The sequence below is a fragment of the Lepisosteus platostomus genome, chromosome 1 (assembly GCF_059453375.1).
Source record: "Lepisosteus platostomus isolate fLepPlt1 chromosome 1, fLepPlt1.hap1, whole genome shotgun sequence".
Classification (NCBI taxonomy): Eukaryota; Metazoa; Chordata; class Actinopteri; order Semionotiformes; family Lepisosteidae; genus Lepisosteus; species Lepisosteus platostomus.
Window position 1 is genome coordinate 10,225,807 of NC_142611.1, and position 25,295 is coordinate 10,251,101.

Here is a 25,295-nt window from a genome sequence, read left to right on the forward strand (position 1 = left end):
AGATCCGAGCAGTCTGGGATGCAGAAGAAGCTGAGGTTAAATTTATACAATTATGTATATTGCATAAGTCCAAATGAACATTCATCTCAAAACCACAAAACATCAACCTAAGTATGCTCCTAGGACAACCTGGAGCAAGGAAACAATTTATGGGGCAACTATCAGACAGACCTGAAAAAGCAATTATGGTTGATGTAGATGGAGAATGATAATGTAACACGAGCAGTAAAAGTAATAGCTTTCAACACATTTTTATCAAATCTGAAGTCAATTCATTCAAGCCTCAAGTCAGAGAAACCGTCTGGGAGTGGTGTTAACTGTCTGATGACCAGAACGGTTTACAGAGAACTGAATAAGTGAAGGAAACCCAAGTCCGACGAGTTGAAATAGTACTCTTTTCATAGTATGTCATTTCAAGAATTATACAATAAAACAAGATTCAAGTAAAGACAAATTAAAATAGTATAGAACATAATTGAAAGGTAGAGTATAAAAGCGAATAGACAAAATTTGAAAGTGGCAGCTGGCTTGCAAGATCCGATATGGCCACAATCCTCCCACACTCTTGGAGCAACAGAACAGAAAATGATCTTCCAGTGTTCAGAGCTTCATAATGGGAACTGAAAGAAATCCCAAGTCTGAAGTGCACTCACAACATGTGGGTGTCAGGAATTAAATAGGTCAAGCCCTTAACAGTAAGCAGCTCTATTGTGACTCATTCTAAAATCCAATGCCAAGAATTTAAAACAGGTGATATGCATTTTGTTTTGGTTCAAATTCAAGTAGCTGAGTTCTCAACATACCACAGCTTATTTTGAACATAGAGGTACATCAGCAAGCACTTAACTACAATAATCAAGAGTGGAAAAGACAGCAGCCAAGCATATGCTGTTCTGGAAGAGATTGGAGAGATGACTCCAAGATAGAGACACGTCTTCACAACATTACGACCAACAATTTCGAGCACTGGGGTCAAAAGTGACCCCATGACCTCACCTGAGCCAGAAGTTTCCTCATCATAGATACATTTCCAGTTATTACGATGCTAATGGTCACATGTAACACAGTACGTTATGTTTAGTTGTGCTGGTTATAACTTAAGAAAAGAGAGCAATAGTGAAAAATATACATTTTATTACAGATCTGCATTCTTTTTTGTAAATACTTCAAACTGTACACTAATAATAACAAAAAAAAGACAATAAAACACATGCAAAACTCTAAACGGCTTAAGACATCTGGAATAATCTTCTCACGCTGACAACTGGTCCAGGTTCTCTTTGTTCCGGGAAGATACATGTGCTTCAAGAACTTCAGCAAACAAGTTCCTCTTCAGGAGGTTGTAGGCCATTGGTAGGAGTTGGCCTACCACTTTATGGAAATACTGAAAAGGCAAAATTGGCATTAGCAGATACTGAATGTCGGGCATTAGCAGATACTGAATGTCGGGCATTATTCTTGAGAGGCATGTTGTAAGGTTCCCGATGAGCTCAACCTGCTAGAGAGGAAAACTAAGGAGTACGATGCACTACAGAATGAAAAGCTGAACTTTTTGCATACAACTGAGCGTGTGAGCAGGGAAGTTATTCATTCCGATTTTAAATTGAGCATGACTGTAATCATATGCATAGGTTACTCTAACTGCGTGGCCCGCCTGCAGACTGCTGTAGGCCCATAGCAGCCCCTGTCTGTGGACTGCTGTAGGCCCATAGCAGCCCTGGTCTGTGGACTGCTGTAGGCCCATAGCAGCCCTGGTCTGTGGACTGCTGTAGGCCCATAGCAGCCCATGCAAAATTTCATTTAAAACCTACTGTGAGGGGGGGGGGGGGCGGGGAACAACTGACAAAAAGGGGAGTTACACAAACTCCAACTCACAGTTCAATGTACGTTTAGGTCCTGTTCAGTTTACTGTTCCATCAATACATGCCAGTATTAGGCAGAGCACATTTTGCACATATGGTCATATCTGCATTTTTATTAAGTTTATAAAAAACCACAATGTTAGTTGCAAACTGTCAATATACGACATATGATATATGGAATTGAGGACCTAATTAAACTCATCTCTTTATACAGTCATGACGTTCTTTAGTTTCCTTCTAGGATCAGAACACTGGTTGTTTAATCTGTGCAGTTTTATCCCCTTTATCTTGCAGACTCTTCTCAAGTTCTGGAAATGATATTTTTCTAATTTACACTGTGGAAACCAACCTAATAAGCATGCTAGCCGCCAATATTTTAAATACACGCTACAGGGATCTCATCTCAGAAAACAGGATTTTATAACAAATGTTGTTTCTTCCTCTTCTGCCAACAATAAACACTGACTTGGGTTTAATTGTATCATAAATCTCTGCTCTTTTCTTGGCTGTAGGCCACAGAGGCAGTATAGAATTGCATTTCCGAGAACTAGTTTAGCACATAAAATTGCTTTCATTTCAGTTTATGTCCTGACAAATTGAAGATCCAGGTTCCCTGACTCCCCTTGCCAAAATGAACCTCTCCGAATAGTTTTAATACTGGCACCGATATGAACCCTATTTATTAATCCAGTCGAATGAGAGAGCTGACAGGGCAAAGGCGATGATGCTTTGCTTAAAATTTCAAATATCTTTGCTAAAGAATACTCACATGTGATCCATAACAGAACAGGTCTATTCCCAGCTCATATCCCATTCCATAGTCACACTCATCATTAGCGAACTGAACAAAGGTAATCATCTCTTGGATTGGGGCAAAGGCTTTCATGCGCTCGTCGTCATTTCTGGCATCTGTAATTGCTTTGCATATCCTTTTCAGGCCAGCTACAAAACAAACATGAAATTCTTATACTCAAAACATTTCCATCTCTGTACACTACGATATCCACCTGGAAATAAACATTATTTCATTAAGTAAGTAATGTTCTGAAAACAGAACTGCAAATTCATTGTAACATCAAATAACCGATCTTATTGCATATCTTCATATCTTATTACAATGCAAAAAGACAAGTGCTAAACAAAATCAGATCCTCAGGGGTTAACAAGGCCTTCTGGGTTCTGATCCAATTGACGTCCTAAATTTACCTATTACTTCAAATGTTTTTCAAGTTATTAATCAGGGATTATGTTTTTTTTAAAAAACCTTTAAAATATTTCTACGTTTTCAAGGAAAGACCTGTGGCCAGCTGTCATGTCCGACTCCTCACAGTTCTCATTCAAGAGAAAGGATCAATTTTCACTGGTTTCAGCTCTGCCCAATCTGAACTGGATCAAGGCCAAACAAACGTAGTTACTGAGCAATTTAAAACTGAAGTCTGAAGTCAAATTTCTCTCTTTTTTTGCTTAACTACTATAAATGTCCCAAATAGCAGCTGACTTCTCCGAGATATTCAATGTGTAATCAAGTGCTAATAATCTAACAGACCACTGTATTTATAGAAATTCCCAGTCAATCTTGGGGATTTATCCAAAACATTTATCCAGTTTAAAGTGTAAAATACAAGGTTTGTATAAACGTTTTTGCACAGCAAAATTTAAAATACAAAAATGCAATACCATCTCATCTAAAATACAGAAAACATGAAAACGGAGTAAAGTATTGTAGAAAGCAGGAAGTACAAACAGATTGCGTAACAGTAATGAAATGTACTTCTTCAGTCAGAGCCTTGTATAGCTCGAATCCAGAGGAATGTAGCAATGGACAGAAGACAAATATCCAGGCATGTAAACTGTGCAAAACAGATCATGAGGAAGGCAAACAGAATCTTCACTCCCAAAGCCATAGAAATATGAGAGACAAAGCTCAGACTTTGCTGTTAAGTACCACAAAAGCAGGCTTGCTGAAAATAAATAATAAGGAATATGCTAATGTCTTTCTCTGTGACTTAACAGGTGCTCTGCGTTTCCAAGCAATTCTGCTCAGTGCCACTCAAGGGTAGTTTTCAGACGGCACTTTGCACACTCACAGCAAAATAGCATCTCTTCACAGAACACAAAAGAAAGGTTAGGAAAATGCCAAGTTTGGCTCATTGTGGATAAGGGTCCCTAGCCCAGCAGTAAACTTTCTGATCATATTATACTACAAAATTGGTGTTATGTGTTATGTGGTTTCTGTTCTTGTGGTTCTGCTGGTAACAGCAAGTGTCCACTTCAAGGTTTTCAGTAGCTCTGCATATATTTTCCGCTCCCATTACCACCATTGTCACTGAACTCTCATTTACAATTTTTCCAAAAGGCATGGCAAACGTAGTATGCTGCAACACTCTAGTGACCTTGAACATTGTTTCAGAAAAAGGACTTGATATTTCAAATGGTCAGAGGTATTATCAAAATCAACCCAGCAGATCTGGGCAGAACAAACAGCAGGAAACATGGAAACTAAGGGGAAGAGCATTTAAAAAACAAGAGCAGGCAGGTACCCGAGGTACACTGCAAAGTGTACCATTACCTTTAAATCAGACAGCGACCCAGAATCAGCGAAAGTACTAACAATCTATGCTCGTTTTTCACCTCTTGTGGTCTCTGGCGGACACTAGTGGCCAGTTCTGTCATTACAGTACAGGCAATTTCTCCACTGGCTCCTGCGACTGTTCACTACACTTGGAAGATTACATTGCCTTTGCATGCATTTTAAATATCACTATAATAAAAGTAAAATTTCATAATAATTACAGTTTTAATTAAGGAAAATAAATCCTGAAAATCTAACAGTATGTCAGTATTTAACAGAACACAAATATAAACCAAAACTGTGAAACAGGAAAACAGCGAGACAAAATCCAGTGCACAGAAAGGGTCTGAATTTGTTTTATTCTACACAATACAAATGTCACTGAAAATGATAAGACACCTACAATGGAGATTTTTATAATAAACCAAAAAACCGGTACATTACTAAGCCGTGAAAAAACCTTCAAAATGTCTTGTGTATCTTAAGTTCGTAAGGTTCTGCACTTACCATCCGTTTCAGGAAGCTCTCTGTATCCTACATCATTTTTATCCACAGGCACCACGATGCCTGCCCCATGAAATGTCTTTGTGACCACCTTAAGCAAGGACAAAAAAAAACGTCAGTATTCATCCGTTACAAAATTCACTTCCTTACGTTTTTCCCCATCTAGAAAACTGTTCCAATTCAGCTCTTTTAATGGATGGCGAGATCCAATTCTCAAAGTGTATTACAGTCACTCTTTATCTTTGCTGCCATGTGTACTACTGCACATCCATTTATCCTAACACATAGAAGAGGAAGCCGAAGAGCGAGCCCAGTTACTTGGATGCACTTGTGAACGCTCAGATTGTGCTTTAGATCCCAGGTGACAAAGAAAAGAACTTGGACGTCAAGGTGCTTAGAGAACCTGAAGCCAGTCTCTCGTCAACAGTACCTTTTTGTCCCGTTCCTTCATGGACTTTGTTTTCTGCTCTAAGGAGAACCCCAGCCTCTTGGCAGCAGTCTCAAGCTCCTTCTGCAGCGCCTGTAATGCGCCACTCTTCTTTTTGTCACTCTTCTCTTTCAGTTTTCTCGTAAGGAAGAGCCTACAGGACAAAGTCACACACTGTTTAATTCAGACTAACAGACACTAGTTGATTTGCAGATACCACGTATATTCCATTCAGTATGGAAAAAACGAGTGTCCTAGATCGTTTAGCCTACGATATCTCAACTAATCCGTGGGCACTGTATCATGTTAATGAATACATGAAAAAAGTAAAACGCAGAAGGTAAATTAATAATATTAATAACAGTAAGATCAGTGCAAGTGAAGATAATTTGTCTGGGTTTTATGGAACCCTTCTTTAAGTAATATTGTAAGAAAAGGTCTACTAAGATTGAACCACCATATAAAATGTAATACTTTTTAATAAATCAGCCTGTCAATACTTATCCGTACCCAACAAAGAACAGCAAAATATTTCGCTGGCCCTGGTATTGTACTATATTTTGTAACCAGTGTACTGTTGATTTTGTCCTTATAACTATAAGAATACAAGAGAAGTCCTGGTAATCAGAATAATCTATATACACAATCACCAATCTTCACTTGGAGAATCTTCACTTCACTTGCTCTTGCTACTGGAAAGGACGCACACGTGAGAAATCGGTGATGCTCATCTGCCTGATCAGGTAACTGACCGCAGGCAGAACCACTGCTCACATTATTCAAATCCCGTTAAAATAACAATATATCTAGAAAAGAAAACTTATAAATATCACATAGCACAATAAACTTCATCCTAAATTTCCTGAACATGAACTACATGGGGAGTAAAATGACTTAAAAACACTATAAGAAATCAGATGGACTCACGTGTACAAATGGAAAAACATCTCTGAGCAATAACTCACGTGACTGCAGCAAATACATTGTCTCCCATCTGTGCTATCAAACAGCTCTTCTTTGCTTCGTTGGCACCAATGAACACAGGCAAAGAATCTGAAGAGTCCCTGCAATTAAAAAAAAAATCTCAAGTTACAGAACTCTGTGAAAATGGGAATATAAACACTTAACACACCTGATGTCAGCATGGCTAAACTCCTGCTCTCAACACTTAAATTCAGAGGTCACAGTTGATTTACAAAAACAGTTTTATTCCCCTAATGCTTGCCGCCTCATAACCTGAATTTGTAGCCTGATGAACTGGAACAGTACTGCTAGAAAGTCGTATACAAATTAAGAAATGCAAAATTACTTTCCACTGTTCGGCTATCTGTAACTCATAAAACACCAAACGACAAGCAGCCGACGTTTTGTCAACAATTCATGCTTTCAAAGCGCCAAACCTCTCTGTACCTAAGAGGAAAAGAAGGAACCAAGATGTAAAAGGACTCAAAAGTCAAGAACTGTAGTGTACCTGTAGTACCCCATGTGATACTGTGTCTCACTACTTCCAATAAGAATGGTCTGGAATTCCGGGGGGTCATAGAAGTGCCTCCAGTGCAGAAAATAATTGGGATTTGGGTTCTTCCCACACTTGTGTTTTCCCGCCAAGATGTCGTAGGGACCAACAAGCCGAAGCCCAAGGCTGTTCATCAGTGCATCTGAGAGGTGCAGAAAAAACATGTTGATGTCATGTGTTCAACAGCACCAAGCAGGCATCTTCAGTTTTGTGTTAACATCCAACAACATAAAGGCCAAGATCACCCATACTGCCACACTGCAGGCCTGGTCTCAACGGCACAGGTGTTGAGAAAAAATGTTCTACCCATCATCAGAAACCACTCGTTTCTTTTAAGAGCCAGCAGCCATATCACCCTGCAGCTCACAACTGGCAACCCACTGGAGCTCAGCAGGTGTGAGCCTGGTCAGTACCTGGATGGGAGACCTCCTGGGAAAAACTAAGGTTGCTGCTGGAAGAGGTGTTAGTGGGGCCAGCAGGGGGCGCTCATCCTGTGGTCTGTTTGGGTCCTAATGCCCCAGTATAGCGACAGGGACATTGTACTGTAAAAAGGTGCCGTCCGTCAGATGAGACATAAAACCAAGGTCCTGACTCTCTGCGGTCATTAAAAACCCCAGCTTCATCACTCTGTTCTCCTCCCCACTGATAGCTGGTGTGTGTTGAGTGCACTGGCGCACTATGGCTGCCATCACACCATCCAGATGGGGCTGTACATTGGTAATGGTGGAGGGGAGTCCCCATTACCTGTAAAGCACTTTGAGTGCTTACACTATATAAGTGTAAGCAATTATTATTAATTATTAAGACCTGGGGCAACCTGGAGACTGTCCCAGAGGCACAGGGCACAAGCCGGAGATACACCATAGACAAGCCAGTCAAAAGAAGGGCACAGACGTGGACAATTTAGAGATGCCAATTAACCCTGCTAGCATGTCTTTGGAAGGCGGGAGGAAACCCACACAAGCCTGGGCAGAGAACTGAAAGAAGATGCCACAGTCAGTACAGAACTGAACCGAGGACCCCAGAGTCTTGAGGCAGGGGTCCTCATCCAGTGCATCTTCTCATCCTGGATGCTGTGCACAAATACTGTCCTTAGCAACAATGCTGAGATATTACCACCCACTGCCCAGATCATGCAAAATGGATATTGAATTTACTACGACAGAGCAAAGCCCTCTTAATGCCCACTCACACAACAGTAGCCTTACTGTTTACCAGAGTGCAAACAATTCTCACAATGTTTTAGAAATTCACAAAACAAGCCATCAGCACTGAGCAGCATGTACACCGTTACAATGATTTGGACAAACTCTAATCTACAACTATCCACATATAGTAATGAAGGGCCAGAGCCACTGCAGGTTTTCACTGCAACTAAGCTCTAAAGCAAGTTATTGGCTTAATTGGGCAAAGTTAAAGTGCAGCTACTTTAAAAAGGCCAAGTGAACCAGAACCTACAGACCCTCCCACTGAAAAAGCTATGTAGACACACAGTAAAAGAATACAAAGGAAAAGGTGCCCAAAACATTACATTCTCGGATTCCATTAATTTGAAAAAAAAAAACATGGTTTACACCATCGCTACGTCCACAACAAAAACAAAATGTCAAATCTCACTGGGTGCCACACTAATGTACCCTTGATCAAGGGACCCTACCCAACTTATTCCAGTAAAATACCCAGCTTGCATAAATGGGTGCAAATGCAATGCAGCTTTGGATAGAAGTAGCAGCTAAATGATTATATTATTAATAGCAACTACTTCCAACTGGAGAGGCTTAGCAAGTTCTGTTTAGGGCGTTATTTGGGCATCAGAGGGCTTAAACTGTAATACTTTGGTTTACCTACCACAAGGATTTTCAGCATTTAACTTCTGACAGAAATCCCAGAAGTGATACAAGTCTTGGGGCATTGGGAGCTTGTAAAGACTCTCGACCTCCTCTCGAAGCGCCCTGGGCACCGCCGACTCCTCACACTGCTTGGCCCTCTTCGAGTCTCCATTTACCGATTCCACCTCCTTCTCGAAACAGACAGAGAAACGCTTTACCAACAGTAAAAGTCCTGAAAAGAAAGTCTATTTTAGGGTCTGCATTGAAAGGCAAAGCAACTTCTAAAAAACATCATCTCTGTAAAAAAAAAAATTAATGACAATGACCACAGCTACAGTGTATACTAAGTGCCCACTTTTAGAATACTCAAGTACCTATTTTTTTGGGCAAATCCTCCTGATTTGGAGGAGCCATCTGTGTGTTTTGCATCTTAGTGCTTGGCTTCGAACCCTGCATCTCCACACGGGGGAGAATAAGGGAGCCAGTCCACCTCCGCGACACTCTAGATTTAACTTGTCACAGGCTACACGTCCCTGTGCAAGAAATCCAGCACCGACTGTCCCTCACCAACAGCACTGCAAGCCTCCCCCCATTAACAGACTTGTAATTATTACAAAACATTTCTGCGATGCTAAAAAAAAAAAAGGAGCAGTAATAATCCAAGAAGTACTGATGTACAATGAAATAAACCGTCGTTTACACCACTTCATTCGTCCATATGTTCCAGAGATTTGAAGAGCAGCAGAAACCAACAGGCTGCAGGAGGATAAACAAGTGTGAAAACATGTACGTAGTTGGAAGATTGTGTGGCAACATAAACCCCACAACCCACCTCCAACTGAATCCCAGAGACATCCTATCAATAAAACCAATCCAATAAAATAATCAATGGAATGATATCGGGACACAATTCATTTTCAATCACCAGGTGGATGCTGCACACTGGTGGTGGTGGAGGAGAGTCCCCATTACCTGTAAAGTGCTTTGAGTGGAGTGTCAAGAAAGGCGCTATATAAGTGTAAGCAATTATTATTATTATTATTATTATTATTTACATACAGATAACTGCCAGCAATGTCTAATGAAGCAGATGACCTCTGGAACCAATAAGAGGAAATCAGTGCAATATTTAATGTAAGCTAGGGTTCCTGCTTTCTGTTGTAGGAGAATATACAGAGAAGTCATCATCACATTACTCATCAGGGTATGCTTGGAAGTATATAAGCACGATACAACTAGAATTCCCCGAGATGGGGAAAGAAATTATTTTTTCCAGAGGGTCCCTTTACACATCCAGAGAACATCTCACACCTTCTCACAAGGTTGATAACTGCCAGAGTGCAATAGATCTCATTACAGTGAGCAGCAGTATTAAAAAAAATAATAACCCCCCCCCATACGAGTTCGCGAAGATAACAAGAAATACTCTTTTGCTCCTCGGTGGCAGCAGGGAAAACGAGGTGGTTATGAATGACAAATGCCCAGACTCCTTGGAGAAACACAACTTCCATGCGGTGAGCTAAACAGTATTTGAACTTGAACTTTATTGCCATATGGAACGGGTACTGGTACAATGGAATTCTTACTTACAGAAAGTCTCTCGATTGTAAAACAAGTGTAAAAAAACAAACAAAAAACCAAAACAAAAAAACAAAAACAAAGTGCAAACAGTGCATCAAGACATTATACAAACAAACAGTAGACAACGTACAAGTAAACATGTAGACAGTTTGAATGTAAACAATACAGACGTGTAAACAATGACTGGAGATGTGCAATAAATAAGAAATCATAAAGAGGCAGATGGTGATGGTGTAGGTGTGGTCCGAGGGGGATGGCTAAATGTGTTCGCCAGTCTCACTGCTTGTGGATAGAAGCTATTGAAGAATCTGGTGGTCAGTGTCCGTATGTTCTTATATCTCTTGCCTGAGGGCAGTGGGGTGAAGAGCTCATGCCCGGGGTGGTGACTGTCCTCTGTGATGGCCAGAATTCTACCACGGCAGCGGTCCTCATAGAGCTGTTTAATCTCGGTGAGACCTTCTGGGCCATATTGACCATTCTCTGCAGTGCCTTTCTTTCTCGCGAAGAGGTGTTGCCATGCATATCTGTCTTCGAACAAAGTATCTCGGGCTATTCGAAATACGTATACTGAATCGCACTATATTCGCACCGACACGTTACTTGATATTTTCTTTCTGAATTTTTGTTCAGAATTTTTCCGAGATGTTTTACCGGGGTCAATTAAATGTCATCCCAGCAGACGGGTTTATAGGAAAGTCGAAAAACAGAAGCAATTTTAAATGCAAAGCGTGTCGGCTCACCTAACTCATGAGAAGTTGTTTTGTTTCTGGCGAGTACTGATAGCTAATCCAAGTATTTTTATAAATAACGGTTTTGTAACGGAAAAAACAAACAAACAAACAAACAAACAAAGGACGTTGGATATAGCAGCGCAACATGAATCTTTAAGAAAAAGTTCGGATTTGGGGTTTCTACTTCTTAAATTAATAACGCATAAATATAGGGTTACCATATCTGACATCAAAAAAAGAGGATACCGATTGCCTTGTCTGGGCAGGGGGTGGGGATGGAGAGGGTTTTCAAAATATCCCCCGTTTTATGTTCATTGGTAAATCTGCCTGCATATCAGGTATTGGTATAGAAAAGTTCTGTGCCTGTAAATAATAAAATCGCATAATTACTAAGATTTTTCTCCGGCTTACCGCCCATAAATATATAAACAGGGGATATAAAACACAAGAACAGTATATTGTATTCTCGTCTACCACTGAAACGAATTTAACGAAAGCTTTTTTTAGTTGTAGATATAGAAATTAATGCTGAACAAAAAAGGCAGCTAATACTGTAAAACGTACAAATGACATAAGGATGCAACCTTGAAATTAATTTTATACATTTAATAACCTTTACGCGCGTGTTCCTTACAAGGTAGACAGCTGGGAGCAAAAAAAAAGGCGAATTATTTTTCAAAACCTTATGATACCTATAAGAGATATTGAATTTATTTTTTTTAATTTTATAATTCAAAATTAAATAAAATTCCTTTATGCTGTTTCGAATATACCTGCACTTTGCATTTCGCTTTTCTTCTCGCGCGCGCCGCCATCATGGCTTCTCCTCGTTCTCCCGGGAGATGGAACACAGCCCCCCAGCCTGGGGCGGGACTTCACCAGGCCTCTCCGCGGCTGATTGGCCAAGCCGTGTGACGTAACCCCGCCGCCACTGTGTTTAGGTGAACAGTAGAAGCATGGAATACATTCGTTTCGATTAATTAACACGTTTATCGTCTACTTATCTTCTCGAAGTGAAATATGTATTGTAAGAATTTAGAAAGTGCTCTCTGACTCAATGAACTCTTAAAAGTAAATTGCTACAGTTTTCACAGTTTATTACAAATTTCCTCAAAAATAATTCTGAATACGACAAGCAAATGTACTGTCAGTCACAAATCCAACGATTATTACACAATGCTGTTGTTAGAAATTCAAATAGTACAGTTTATTTTTGTTTTCCTTTACGTATAACAGTTCAATTACAGCATTTGTTGTATTTCAAACTCCAGATTTACAACACATAGATGTATTGTATCCCCAATACAACCCAAGAACAGAGCTAAAATAATTGCACCGAAAAAGAGAAAAGGTACATTCGACCGTCAAGTCATGTTCAACCAAAGCCTTGGATACGTTCACCATATTACAGATCTCCAAAATAGCATCAGGGGTAGTCAGATACACCACCCTGGTAATCTTTTCCAGTGAAAATGTCTGCTCCAGCCAGATGGTCATTCATATAATCTATTAATCAAACAAACAAGATGGTTTTGACAGTACCCTTCAATGGCGCTGTAGTGTATATAAAGTGCCCCTGTTTTGTAGTATATACTGTACTGTCTGACCAGTACATTTTGCTCTTTATTCCACTACAGAAGTTTAACTATTGTTACACTTCATGACTTCATGTTTCCCGGAAAAAGTTTTTTTTAAAACCTGGATTGTGAGCAACTGCAATCCTCATGTGGATTTGAGCACTGAATCATAACTCGTCTGCGATACGAGATTTTAAGCATTTTTATCTCAAGGTCACACTCTGGAGGGGACCTGAAGCAATTTTCAGTGTGGAGTTAGTGCTGAGTGGCATCCACGGCTCTCAGGGAGAAACACATTCTGCATATGAGGATTTAGCATTAAACTGTCACAAAGCTGAGCCCGAATCCTAAAAATTGAAGATAATTGTATTTTTGGTTAATTTTCTGGATTTTTGTCTAGAGCTTTTCTTCAAGGGTTCACTTGGTCCCTCTTCTGGTTCACCGCAGAACTACAGGTCCAGGTTAGCAGAACAAATGCAAGTACGGTAGTATTCAATCTGGTAGCACTTTCGATTTTAAGGTGATATTTATGACCGACCTTAAAAAATGATGACTTAATAAATTACTAAAAGTTTGAAAAATAAAATGAAATTAACGTTGCACAGATTAATCTGTAACGGAACTGGGAACGCAAGACGTCGATGCTAAAGTCGATGTGAGTGGAACATTTTCCTGTATTTATGCATGCAAGCTATCCAGTGTATCGGGATTTTATTTATAGTCGGCAGCAGCTGCTTAACTGTAACAGACTGTAGATATTAGCGGCGTGTTTTGTTCATTCACATAGGTTAAGAGAAATCAAATGGGGTCCTTTTAAAAATACACGCGCGTACCTTTCTTTCCTCATAAAGGCCTGTTTACGTTTAACAAAATAGCCACCAGACTTGCTGTACTGTGGCGAAAGGCTGTATTTGTTATTGAAAGTAAAGTTTCCGAATACAGCTTACAATTTTTAAAGTAAAAGGGCAGTTTTCAAGATCTTGGATCTAACGTTGCCTCGCAAATGTATTTTGTGAAAAATAAAAACCGTTTACATGGTCTGGCTTGGTTACGGTCAACATCGTACGAATAAGCCTGAAGGAGAAAGTAGACTCGAGAGGAGAAATCTTTTGATTTCGTCTATTTATGAAAATGGAAACACGCATCCAGTTCTGTTCAAAGGTCCACTCACTGCAGAAAAATTCAAATGAATCTCAAGTACCACCACAATTCAATGTTGTTTATACAGCACGTTTTGTCTGCTTATGTAGCAGAAAATGTTTCCATACTGTTTGGGTAGCGCTTCACCATGAGCACAACACATCCGACCAATGCAACCAAGATGTTCACCACAGGAAATTAAAAGTGTCAATGTCCAGAATTTAAATTCTGTCATTGGATCAATCATTCAGATCAAGGATTTTCATGCTGAAGGCAAAAGTGAAGTCAGAAGAATACACAACTCCAAGAAAACACGAACTAAAAGTGACAGCAGCAAAGCATCTCAAATAATTACTCAGAGTTTGCTGGGAGCTCAGTGGAAAGCAGACTTTATACGGTCATTGGCTCAAAGGCATATGTAGTTAAATATTAAAGTGAAAATGTCCCAGAATCCTTGGTCTCTTAAAATCACTATGTTTAACACAAAATATGTTTTTGTTGTGAAAAACATAAAATAAATTACCTCAAACATATACTGTATTGTATATCATTCATATTAATCACATGACTTTGACTTTAGTCCTAATCCTTTTGGTGTATGGTGATGTAACTGCTGTACATCCAATACATTCCAAAGTGTGCAAAAAAATATATATATGAGAAAAAGTCAAGCATAGATCTGAAGTCAATGTATAATGAAATGGTAAATGAAATGTGATATTTAATTTTATTTACATTAACAGTTTTTTTTAATTCTTGCAAATGTGCATGAAATTCTACATATACCAAAATGTGAAAACCTGAAAAAATGCACATATATTGATAGTGATAGTGATAGCTGATTGCTATCAATCCGAGAGCTGATAGCTGTCAGATTGATAGCTGATAGTGAGATGTGCACTTTTAGCCTGTGGGCTATCCTGAAAAATAAATAAATACCCAAAGAATGAAGCTTTTTGGAGCTAATGGAAAGCCCTCTTATCCCACATCCCTGTGAACTTTTAACCTCCCCAACCTTTTATTTAATGAGTTTCCCCTTGTTGCCACTAGCTCTTTTCCAATGTGGTTATTGTTACCCATGGTGTTGCCTTGACGACACCTGTACACGTGCACCAGTTGCAGTGCATTGTGGGGGCCGAGCCCACTCTTGGGCTGAGACGTTCATTCTGAGCCCTTGGTTGCTCGAAATGGGCTGTGATCAATGTTCCCTCTAATTTTTAATGGCCTGTGTGGGCAAAAATTGCAAGTTGTGCAAATTTGTTCCCCAGTGACAAAAACTTGTGCGCACTAAATTTGATTGGATGTAAAACCTGAAATTATTTTTTGTTAATATAGTCATTCTCATAGAAGCATAGAGATCCAAAAGACAGGGACAGCGATTCAACGAGCCTAGTCATAGAGACTGAGTGTCGAGCGAGCATGAGCAGTGAGGTACGAGACTACGAGAGCAGAGATATCGATTATCGAGTAGCAATAATAATGCACACAGCCAAGTTGGGCCTCTCCCAGCCAGTCTCGTGTGGTCAGTTTAGCATTTTCAATTGACGACTGTGTTTCTTTTATTATGGTCTTATTTAATTTTTTGTGCGCAGTTCAATTTCCCATGCGCGCTGATTTCCTAACCTGTGTGCGCGCGCACATGCGCACAGCTTAGAGGGAACATTGGCTGTGATCCCTCTTTCTTGTCCCCTGGGAAGGGCTGAGATCCCCTTGGCCAGTCTCCTGTATCCATGTGTCCGTCTTCTGCAGGCAAGAATGCCCAGCGTGTGCGCAGTGTTCGGAGGATCCAGAGGTATTGGGAGGGCGGTGGCACAGCTGCTTGCCGAGAAGGGGCACAGAGTCGTTGTCGTCGCACGAAATATGGAGGCTGCTCAGGCCACGGCCTCTGCTCTGGGGAGTATGTCTTTGTTATTATTATTCATTTCAAAGTTCCTTTTCAAAAACGTTGTTTGGGTTGAGGAGTAGTACTTCAGGCAGTCCTTTTATATGTTTACACTGCCCTTACTCACTTTCGAAGTGTATGTGGGCAATGTCCATTTCTGAGCTGCAGCGGCTCTTATCCTTATCCTGGTTTCCATGGCTTTACGCGAACAGAGAGCACATGACTCCCCCCTCCCGATGGAACACCAATCCATCACTGAGCCCATCCCCAGCAATGCTGCTGCACAGCAGCAACTGAAGTAAAGTACCTCACTGAAGCCCAGTATATCCATGCATGTAATTTTGGAGTGTTACCAGTTACATACTCACAGCCTGCAGCTCAGTGCAGTGCTTGGAGTTCAGACACGGGTGTCTGTATGGGTCTAGTCAAAGCTCATATCTTGTCGTGTTTTAGGGCACTGGTTCCTAAGCCCTGTACTACTGTGTCTGCTGGTTTATATGACTGTTTATCCAGTGCTTATTGATTATTTTAAGTGACTTGCATGTTTGTTCACATTTTCTGTTAATGTGATTTTGCAGTCAGTCTTGAGTTCGAAAAATACTTTAGTACAAAGCTACAGTTTCCCACAGTATCAGCATATAATAATAATAATAATTACACTTATATAGAGCTTTTCTGGACACTCCACTCAAAGCACTTTACAGGTAATGGAGACTCCCCTCCACCACCATCAATGTGCGGCATCCACCTGGATGGTGTGATGGCAGCTATCAGTGGGGAGGAGAACAGAGTGATGAAGCCAGTTCATAGATGGGGATTATTAGGAGGCCATTATTGGTAAAGGCCAGTGGGAAATTTGGCCGGGACACCTGGGTAACACCCCTACTCTTTTTGAAAAACACCCTGGGATTTTTAATGACCACAGAGTCAGGACCTCGGTTTTACTACTCATCCGAAGGACGGCCCTTTTTACAGTATAGTGCCCCCATCACTATACTGGGGCATTAGGACCCACACGGACCACAGGGTGAGCGCCCCCTGCTGGCCCCACTAAACTTAGTTTTTCCCAGGAGGTCTCCCATCCAGGTACTGGCCAGGCTCACACCTGCTGAGCTTCAGTGGGCTGCCAGTTGTGAATTGCAGAGTGAAATGGCTGCTGGCTTAATATAGATATTGAACTTTATCAGCCTGTCCTCAGCTAGCTTACATACAGCATGTTTCTGACTTATCAGCATTTAATAGGTGAACAATGTATGGTGATTAGACAGAGGAGGGAATGTTAATGTATTAACCACACCGGCAATGAAACCAGTGTTTTCTCCTTCTGCAGAGGTCCACTCGGTTACGTTTCAGGCAGCACACCTGACCAAGGGCAGTTCAAACATGCTGTTTGACCTTTTAAGATCTGAAAGCACATTAAAAAGACATTTGAATCAAGTCGCCTGTAATTAAGAACTTGACTGGAGCAAAAAATAAGACAACACAGTAGTCACCTCAATACATAGGTTGGAAACTAGTTAGGACACTGGTTTCTAGAAAAAAATCATTTTCAGCATTCAATGCTAATGTATTTCTGAATTGTATCAATATAGTAGGCCACTGATTATTAATACAGAGTAGCATACAGGATTAAGCTAAATGTTTAATATTTTACAGTATAATATATTAACTGTTAACATTTTTTACCCAGGTGAGCACATTGCACTCAGTTGTGATGTTTCAAAGGAACAGGAAGTTTTGAAGACATTTGAGAAGATTCAGTCTCACTGCGGTAGTATTAACTACCTGGTCAATGCAGCTGGTGTTAACAGGTTTGTTTGTGTTTTTTTTTTTTTTGCCTGTGTCAAAATTGCTATAATTCAGTCTGAGACTTTTATTCGTGAAAGTAAATGTTGGCGAGTGAGTCGATAACACCATACTGTGCTCAAAGAGCAGGGTGAGCATTTGACATTTCAGCCTTTTAGCCTTTTATCACTGTACATGTCTTTCAGTAGTTTGTTATTTATTATGTGAAATGCATATGTGAATTGTAATGATATTGGAACATGTTGTTCTGCCTCAGTTAGAATTCAATGGCAGACATCATTAAGCTTCCCCTGAGTCTGCTAACCTATGTTTTGTTAACTTTGTGGGATTAAATTATTTTTAATTATTACTAATATAACACATTTAACACAGTGCAGTACATATTGAGGCAGTAGACATTCTTAGAGTTTAACGTCCTTTTTCCTGTACATCTTTTTTTCTGAAAAACTGGTTTACTCTGAAACTTTCCAGAAAAGTGGAGAGAAAAGCGTGTCTCTCTTGTGTTGCAGGGATGGCCTCTTGCTACGGATGAAGACAGATGACATAGTCACACTGCTACACACAAACCTGCTAGGTGCAATGCTTACCTGCAGAAGTGCTTTGAAAGGGATGCTTCACAACCAAGGAGGTGCCATTGTAAATATAGGTTTGTATTCACTGTCCGTATGATAGACCACATGGACATCCTATTTCAACCCTTTTGTCAACAATAAAGAGACTCTGGTGGAGCTTCTCACTATATATTAACACCTTAATAATCATAGTCCTCTAAAACATGGACTAAGGAATATCTGTTACAATGACTGAATTGTCAACTTGTGGAATAATAGGGGACTGCAGTAGTTAGCATTGCTGCCTTGCTGAGGTGCTGTCTGTGTGGAGTTTGTATATTCTCCTCATGTTCACGTGGGTTTCCTGCAAGTGCTCTGGTTTCCTCCCACAGTCCAAAAACATGCTGGTAGATTAATTGGCTCCTGGGAAAATTGGCCCTAGGTGTGTGTGTGTAACACTTTAGTGCGTTTTTGAGAAGAAACTAATTTTGAATCATTTAAGAGACAGTTTTAACTTAATAACCATTCTACATGTTTTGATTTAGTTAAAATGTCTAAAATTATTGCTTTTTACCATTTGAATCTTAATAGTATAATGGCCCTTAGTAGTATTTATGGGTTATGTTTTTTGTGTTCCCAGATTGTATTGGATTCCTAAATCCAAGCCTGAGTCATTGAACTTTCATAAAGGCACCACAAGATGGTGCTGAAAGCCAATAATTAGAAACTGCTATCTCTTCTTTCTTAATATTTGCAAATAGGGCTTTATCAACTACCTTTGCAAAAAAAAAAACTGTCTTTAGGTGAAAGTGAGGGCCTGCTGTTTGGTTGTCTACAATTTAGTTTTCTTTTTTTAAATAAAAACAGACACTTTTAAACCTTTAACAATCTATTCATACAGTAATTTTTCTGGATTGTCATTTTACAATTAATATATTGAAGGACTGTTTTCTGTTCCCTACCATCAAATGTAGTTTCCCAGCATCTATTGACCATACTTTACAGAGCAGTTTCTCTGGGATTAATGAAGACCCAGTTGATCCTGAGCTTGTGTATTTCCTATAGGCAGTGTTGTTGGTCTAAAGGGCAATGCTGGCCAGTGCGCATACAGTGCCAGTAAGGCAGGACTGGAGGGATTCACACGCTCTCTCGCCAAAGAAGTTGCCGGAAGAAATATTCGTGTCAATCTGGTTGCTCCAGGTAATTCACGTCTTCTTGTAATCAAAAGACATTAGTGTTTTCTGAACTTTTTAACTGCTCATAATGCTCATAGCTCATGGCCTATAAGAACAATTTTTAACAAATGTAATGGTTGTATTTCTTCAACTGATGTCACATTATGTACCTGGTGTTTGAAATATTTTCTGTACTTATTTTTTGGTTTTCTTAATATTGTTTAAAGTGCTTTTTGGGGCAAAAGGATTCCTATCACTACCTCTCCTTTGCTGCCATAAATAAATCTTACGCTGTTTCCACTGTCATTTAAAGAGTAACAGAAAGCCTTTCTTTTTTTACTTTTTCAAATGCAGTTTTAAGCTCTTGAGAATTTAAGCCTCTTCGCTAGACTTTCTCACATACATTTCCTTACATCATCTTTGTTTACTTCCATCATGGGTTTCTTGAGCCAGGGATCAAAACGGATGTCAAAGACTATGCTGTCACACCCTTCTTTAAGACGTTTCTGAAAATATGGAGATTAGTGTGGAGCTGGATGCATTCTGCCACTGTGTCGGGTCGTGAAATACACCACTGTGTGGATGTCTTCCTGTAAAAGAACTTTGTTGTTCCTGTTGTCCGCAGGTTTCATCCGCACGGACATGACAGCGGAACTGAAGGAAGAGGAATTGAGGAAGAAGATCCCATTGGGACGTTTTGGGGAGCCTAGGGAGGTGGCCCAGGCTGTCCTCTTTCTCCTCGAGTCCCTGTATGTGACCGGCCAAGTGGTCGTTGTTGACGGGGGGCTACACCTGGTCATGTAAAGCCAGCGGTATCTCCCGGTGTCTGGGAGTGAACTGGAATTCCTGGCTGTTTCGTCTGTGAACAAATGTCTTGATCACGCCACGATTCTGTCATTCGAACAACGGAGAGCCGGAAAAGAAGCTGCTTTTTCATGATGAGATTTGGCTGAAATGGTTAAATAGTCCCCATGTTCTACTCTGACATGATCTGTAGTTCTGGAAAAATCTGTACAGTAAAACAGAAAGACACATCAGTGATTAAGAACTAATTAAACATTTAAACCAGCAAGTTGTACTTTGGAATGACGTCATTTAATCTCATTCTGTCATTTATTTGGTCATTTAAGTTTAACTGTTGTGCATATTTTACTGAAAGAAGTTCTAGAGCTGTTGTTAGATAGTTATGTGTTAAAATGAGATTAAGGAATGTAGTTTTTTTTTTCACAGTTATGGAATGAAGAGAAAAACCAAGTCTTATCACAAAGGGATGGTAATGACCGTGTTGTTCTGAGTAATGATGGTCTTGTATAACCATTTTTGTCAAGTGCCAAAACTTTCATCTTTCAGAAGCAGTGAGAGCTCTTCCATTGGTAACCTTTATCCAGGTTGCTTATTTTTCTTACTGCTTTATACTGTATTTGAAGCTTTTTATAGAACTGTTCTCTGTATATTTAAGCAGATACAAAAACTTCTGTTTTCTTCATGCTGATTGTACGTTTGTACAGAATTACTTATGAGTGGGACAGTAAGACGTGTGATGTATTTTTCATTTATCATTTTAATTCTTCTATAATCTTGTGTATTTCATTTCCTTGTATACTGTTTTTATTCATCTAAAAGGATTACTTTAACTGGGTTTGCAGCTTTTCTTGTCTCTTGAATTTATGACACCAATTAAGTATGGTTGGCCTACAGGTAAATTATTATTGATTGCATATGATATCTTACATGTATGTCGATGAATTACGGGCCAGTTAAGTTTATAACACTAATTGAAATTCATTACCACAGCATTAACGGCACATTAGAATTTATTGATGCATCTTTCTGGTATTACTGTCTATGACTGCACTTTGGCGACATTAAAATAATTGGAAAGGGCTGCACAGAAAAGGGATGATGTGGACATCACAAGGATTTTTTATTTTGGCCATATAAGGTATTAGGCTTGTATACATGTAGATTTTTGTTTTATAAGTGGCTGAAAAAGGTCTTTTTTCTGGTTGATAATTGGTCTTAACAATCCCAAATGTGACCATTTCCTCTGTCACACTATAAATCTACGCATTTCTGTTATGGTAGAATGTCCTGCAGCTCATAAAAATGTCAAAACTGGGAGCACATGACAACTAAGTATGAATGCTTTGCTTGCCTTTTACAACAACATAATTACACTACTAGCTTCACTTCAAAACCCACATTTAAGATATTCATGTTCTATGATCCAAAGTAAGGGAAAGAAATTATCTTCTTTAAAACGAATTATTGCTGCAAACCAAGAATTGTTTTTCTACCTACAGTACCTTGAGTTTTATTTTTCATCGTCATCTTCGATAGGTTCTCCGATCTCGGGTCGACCGAGTTTCAGGACCTGAACACACAGATGGAGACCCAGTTGTCCAGCTTTTCACAGGACAAATTCAAGCTTGTATGAATTTGAGATACCTGTGGTGTAGTGTGTTTTCCGATATGGATCCAATGTAAGTCTGTTATGTTTCGTAAAGACTAACCTTACAAAAGTTTTCCTGAACTCTTTACAGACGGCCAATTAGAAAGCATTTTTTCTTGTAGAATGGTGGAATTAACCTTGTGGCCTGCTGGTGACTCTTGCTAGAATAAGAAAGGTTTGTATCTACGGACTCTTACTGGAGATTATTTGCCCTCTCAGAATGAAATGCCTCTCAAGAACAGGGCCCAGGTAGTGTACATGAGGTGGTTCCAGTAATTGGAGAACATCTCTCATGCTGATTTGTTTCGGCCAATTCTGAGCTATTTTGCATTTACTTTTTATAGGCTTAGATTTTACATTTCCTGCTTATTGTATTCCTGGACTTCATTTATTTGAGTTGGATTTTATTGGGGGTTTTAATCTGTGCTATTCTTTTTTCCCAGAGAAAGATCTGTTCTTGTACTAAGCTGTTCTCTAACCAATAGAGGAGATATTTTATTTGCCACATACGGGGCAAAACACGTCTCCTCTATTGGTTACCATGCTCAGTCAAAGCTTCACATGGGGCTCGGCACCACCTAGAATAAATATGTGACTTGTTGCCGTTTCCTACACAGAGTTTTGTGATTCAAGTGCATAAAAGGCATGACTTTCTTTGTCAAATGATGACAAAATTCCTTTTGCAGCTCATAAAGATGTCAAAAATATTATATCATTTTGGTACAAGACTTCACTGCCAACTCCAGTTTGTCGGCTCAGTGATTGTGACTAAACCATTGACTGCCTGTTCTAACAGCTTTTTAGCTACCAGGTTCATAAGCCAAACTGAGGGTCAAACAAGAAGCTCTGCTAGGGGAATTGGGCGGAGCTGGGTTACCCCTAGATACAGGTATAAGAACCTTTCAGAAAAGTAATGTTCCATGGTGGCAGGGCGTTGTACTTGAACTTCTCCTCAGGGTAAAGGTAGCTGCACAAGAGAGATGTATTCATGCAGTCAATAGCTACTTCAACTAACTGCACACTGAACTGGGGTGTTCCTGTTCGTGTCCACCTTCTAATTTCAAGGACAGATTTAAAATAGTTTTTCTGGAACCAGGGCAAAGAAGCAGGACAGCTTTGGACACTTTCATACCCAGGAAAAAGAGAAGTGGAATTTCTAGCAGGTATTATGCCCAAAATTAATTCCTGATCAAACATAGTGAATGCCACATGCCTACTCTGTCAAATTTCGGTTTGATGTGTGGAAGATTCCTACGTTTAAGTAAATACAGACTCGGCTAGAATAAAAAATAAATACACACGTCAACGATGAAAAGGGACTTTGTGTAACCTTTCCTCCGTATTTCGGAAATGTTTCAAGAAAAGTACATTTCAAGAGTTTTTACTTAGAGATATGTTTATTGTTATTTTTAAACCAAAAGAAAGTTAGGAGAACAATCCATAAAAGCACCAGAAAGCATGGAAACAAAAAGGTGACAAAAATAGTACTATAGAACTAACTTACACAATATAATGAAACAGTGATGAAATCTGTGGAGATGAACAGGTATTAGTGAGATGCATTTTGTTACCTGGGATAGAATGAATATTTAACCAAATATGTAAATTCTTGTGTTAAGAGATATTAGCTCTTGTTAGCAAAAAGTGTCTGTAGTAGTTGCAAGCTTTATTTTCTAAAATGTTTTGCTTTCCTACTTTGCCTGTAGATCCTTGCACAAATGACTTTATAAAAGTAAGCCTTAGTACCTAAAAAACAAAGTCTACAATGTAGTTCACGCACAAATATAAATAATTCAAAATATGCTAAAGTGATCCTCAAGGCACTGCTATAATTTATAGGAACCCATTTGACAATAGGAATCATGCTTAGGGTATGCATTTGCCTAAACAAAGGGATTACAAAATACTGTACTGAAAGTTTCTGCGTAAAGCTGTTGTTAATTCTTTTCTCTTATGCAAAAAATAAATGTAGCATGGAGCTGCGTGTGACCTCCACAATGAAACCTATCTTTCTTGCTTTAGGTATTTGAAGACTAAAGGCCTCAAAGAACAAAGGCAAAGTAAACAATCTTGAGTATTAATGTCTTAACCCATTTCATTCATTTGTCTGACATTTGCTTTAACCTATCCACCCCTACATTAGCTACTTATCTACAGGTTTGATTGCCGGGCTCTGCTTTGCGCTTACCTCGCATTCCCCACTAGCAGACAACATCCATTTATCAACTTACTGCACTAACTCGCTCAACTCGTCACAGGAACCACAGTACGCTTTCCATGGAACTGGTAACATTTGGCAAAAACTCTCTTACTAATTACACAACAGCTTCAGCAAAAAAAAAAAGGAAAGGAGACCCAACCTTGTGCAAAACCTATAGCTGTTTATGTGGGCTGTAATGAGAAAATGGTACACGTAAAAAACAAAAGGTGTTCTGTATTTGTATACTGCATAAGATCTTGCTGAAATGACTGCTTAACACCTTAAGGCACCACGAAGAAAAACAGCCATTTCAGCATCTTTGTTCACTGTCCCCTAGGCAGGGATGATTTTGTTTATTCCACTTGCCCTCCCTGTGATTCACGTTATTCTGTATCACTAAGAATGTGGAACCCTCAGGATTCTTATATAAAAACGACAACCTCGTAACATGCATTGTGAGTCGACACATTTGATGAAAAATATGACCTGTGTATTACTACGATGTACGTACACGTCACATTAAATTGCACAAAGGCACTTATTTCATCACTAACCTGAAAAATAGAGTGACGTAAATATTGCTGTTTTTTTTTTTCTCGAAAACTAACCCGTTCTTCTAGAACAGGGAACTTGCAAGTACATGCGTTGTATACTCGTTTTTTTTTTATTTTCAGTATTCAAAAATAAGATGTGTACGCAGTGATACCTGAAAACGATACACATATTGAGCTACTCTAGCCACTTTATATTAAAATAAAAAAGCCTACCTGTGCTGTGCCAGCTGTTTAGAAAATATGAGTTTTGTATCCAAAAACCATGCAATAGAAACCTGGCACATAGCACATTTACCTGACTTTAAATGTTGCATGAGACTAATACGAATACTTATTTAATGGATAGTGTGGCTACAGTCTAGTAGAGTATCCTTGAAACAATCAAAATCTGATGCAAGTAAATAGGAGCTGAAACCTTTGCAGTGCATTATCTCATTCAGGACTCTGTATGCCAGCACATCCGCCGGTGAGCCGAGAGTGAATGCAGGGTCTATGAGCGTGGTCACGTTCGAAGGCCAGGATCTTCTCTTTGAGCACGGCTTCTTCCTTAATCCGAGTCCGGGGCAGGGTCTGGGTCTGGCACTCAAAGAGTGGAGGGGGGGGGCGCCCCTCTGGTTTTTAGAGGTCGTCGCTCTCCACCAATTCGGGCTGCGTGAGCAGGCTGATAGGGTTGGCCTCGGGGAAGAAGGCCGCCTTGACGTCCAGTCCTTTCTCCGTCAGCGCCGCGTAACGGCTGGCCGCCGGGCGCACCTTCTTCGGCTTGGGCGTCTGCGAGTGCTGCTGCCACTGAGCTACAGGGGAAGAAGGGTGGAGCATTTGGCTTGGCTGTGGCCGGATGTGACTAAGGTGGCACATACACTGTAGGAGCACCTGTTGTAGTTCTTAAGCTTCAGTGCTGGATTCTGGGGGACCTGAGGTAGGAACTCTGATGGGTGA

At 39.8% G+C, this 25,295-nt stretch overlaps 3 protein-coding genes across 9 annotated transcripts in view; 1 reads left to right on the plus strand and 2 right to left on the minus strand.

Annotated features, from left to right (window-relative positions):
- Nucleotides 1-1,114: 1,114 nt before the first annotated feature.
- On the minus strand, nucleotides 1,115-11,953 carry hpf1 (histone PARylation factor 1). Of its 2 annotated transcripts, none has more exons than XM_088620379.1 (8): nucleotides 11,796-11,953; nucleotides 8,730-8,898; nucleotides 6,837-7,023; nucleotides 6,331-6,429; nucleotides 5,369-5,519; nucleotides 4,942-5,029; nucleotides 2,632-2,804; nucleotides 1,115-1,384 (listed from the first exon to the last, which is right to left on the minus strand). In XM_088620379.1, the coding sequence occupies exons 1-8, from the start codon at nucleotides 11,838-11,840 to the stop codon at nucleotides 1,253-1,255; spliced, it is 1,044 nt and encodes a 347-aa protein (XP_088476505.1). In that variant the 5' UTR covers nucleotides 11,841-11,953; the 3' UTR covers nucleotides 1,115-1,252. The 2 variants fall into 2 exon arrangements, with proteins under 2 accessions (XP_088476505.1, XP_088476419.1); XM_088620293.1 differs by having other exon boundaries at nucleotides 8,730-8,942; nucleotides 11,796-11,864.
- On the plus strand, nucleotides 10,647-23,954 carry cbr4 (carbonyl reductase 4). Of its 5 annotated transcripts, XM_088620979.1 has the most exons (7): nucleotides 10,647-10,740; nucleotides 13,000-13,079; nucleotides 15,489-15,636; nucleotides 17,312-17,432; nucleotides 17,937-18,073; nucleotides 19,044-19,178; nucleotides 19,779-23,954. In XM_088620979.1, exons 1-7 carry the CDS (start codon nucleotides 10,662-10,664, stop codon nucleotides 19,955-19,957), a joined length of 879 nt encoding a protein of 292 aa, XP_088477105.1. In that variant the 5' UTR covers nucleotides 10,647-10,661; the 3' UTR covers nucleotides 19,958-23,954. The 5 variants fall into 5 exon arrangements, with proteins under 5 accessions (XP_088477105.1, XP_088477032.1, XP_088476947.1 ...); XM_088620906.1 differs by lacking the exon at nucleotides 13,000-13,079 and having other exon boundaries at nucleotides 10,722-10,740; XM_088620821.1 differs by lacking the exon at nucleotides 10,647-10,740 and having other exon boundaries at nucleotides 12,875-13,060.
- palld (palladin, cytoskeletal associated protein) overlaps nucleotides 22,984-25,295 on the minus strand; it is a 128,858-nt gene continuing 126,546 nt past the window's right edge. For both annotated transcript variants that reach the window (XM_088618241.1, XM_088618171.1), the window contains one exon: nucleotides 22,984-25,150. In XM_088618241.1, the coding sequence (XP_088474367.1) occupies nucleotides 24,978-25,150 (173 nt within the window). In that variant the 3' untranslated portion in view covers nucleotides 22,984-24,977. The remainder of the gene's footprint in view (nucleotides 25,151-25,295) is intronic.

Coding starts and splice junctions, on each gene's coding strand:
- cbr4 (XM_088620979.1), top strand. CDS start 10,662: ATGCCCGGGGTGGTGACTGTCCTCTGTGATGGCCAGAATTCTACCACG. Junction 10,741..12,999: donor CATAGAGCTGTTTAATCTCG/GTGAGACCTTCT, acceptor ATTTTTGTCTAG/AGCTTTTCTTCAAGGGTTCA. Junction 17,433..17,936: donor AATGCAGCTGGTGTTAACAG/GTTTGTTTGTGT, acceptor CTTGTGTTGCAG/GGATGGCCTCTTGCTACGGA.
- hpf1 (XM_088620293.1), bottom strand. Junction 2,805..4,941: donor AGAGCTTCCTGAAACGGATG/GTAAGTGCAGAA, acceptor TTTGTTTTGTAG/CTGGCCTGAAAAGGATATGC. Junction 1,385..2,631: donor TGTTCTGTTATGGATCACAT/GTGAGTATTCTT, acceptor TTGCCTTTTCAG/TATTTCCATAAAGTGGTAGG.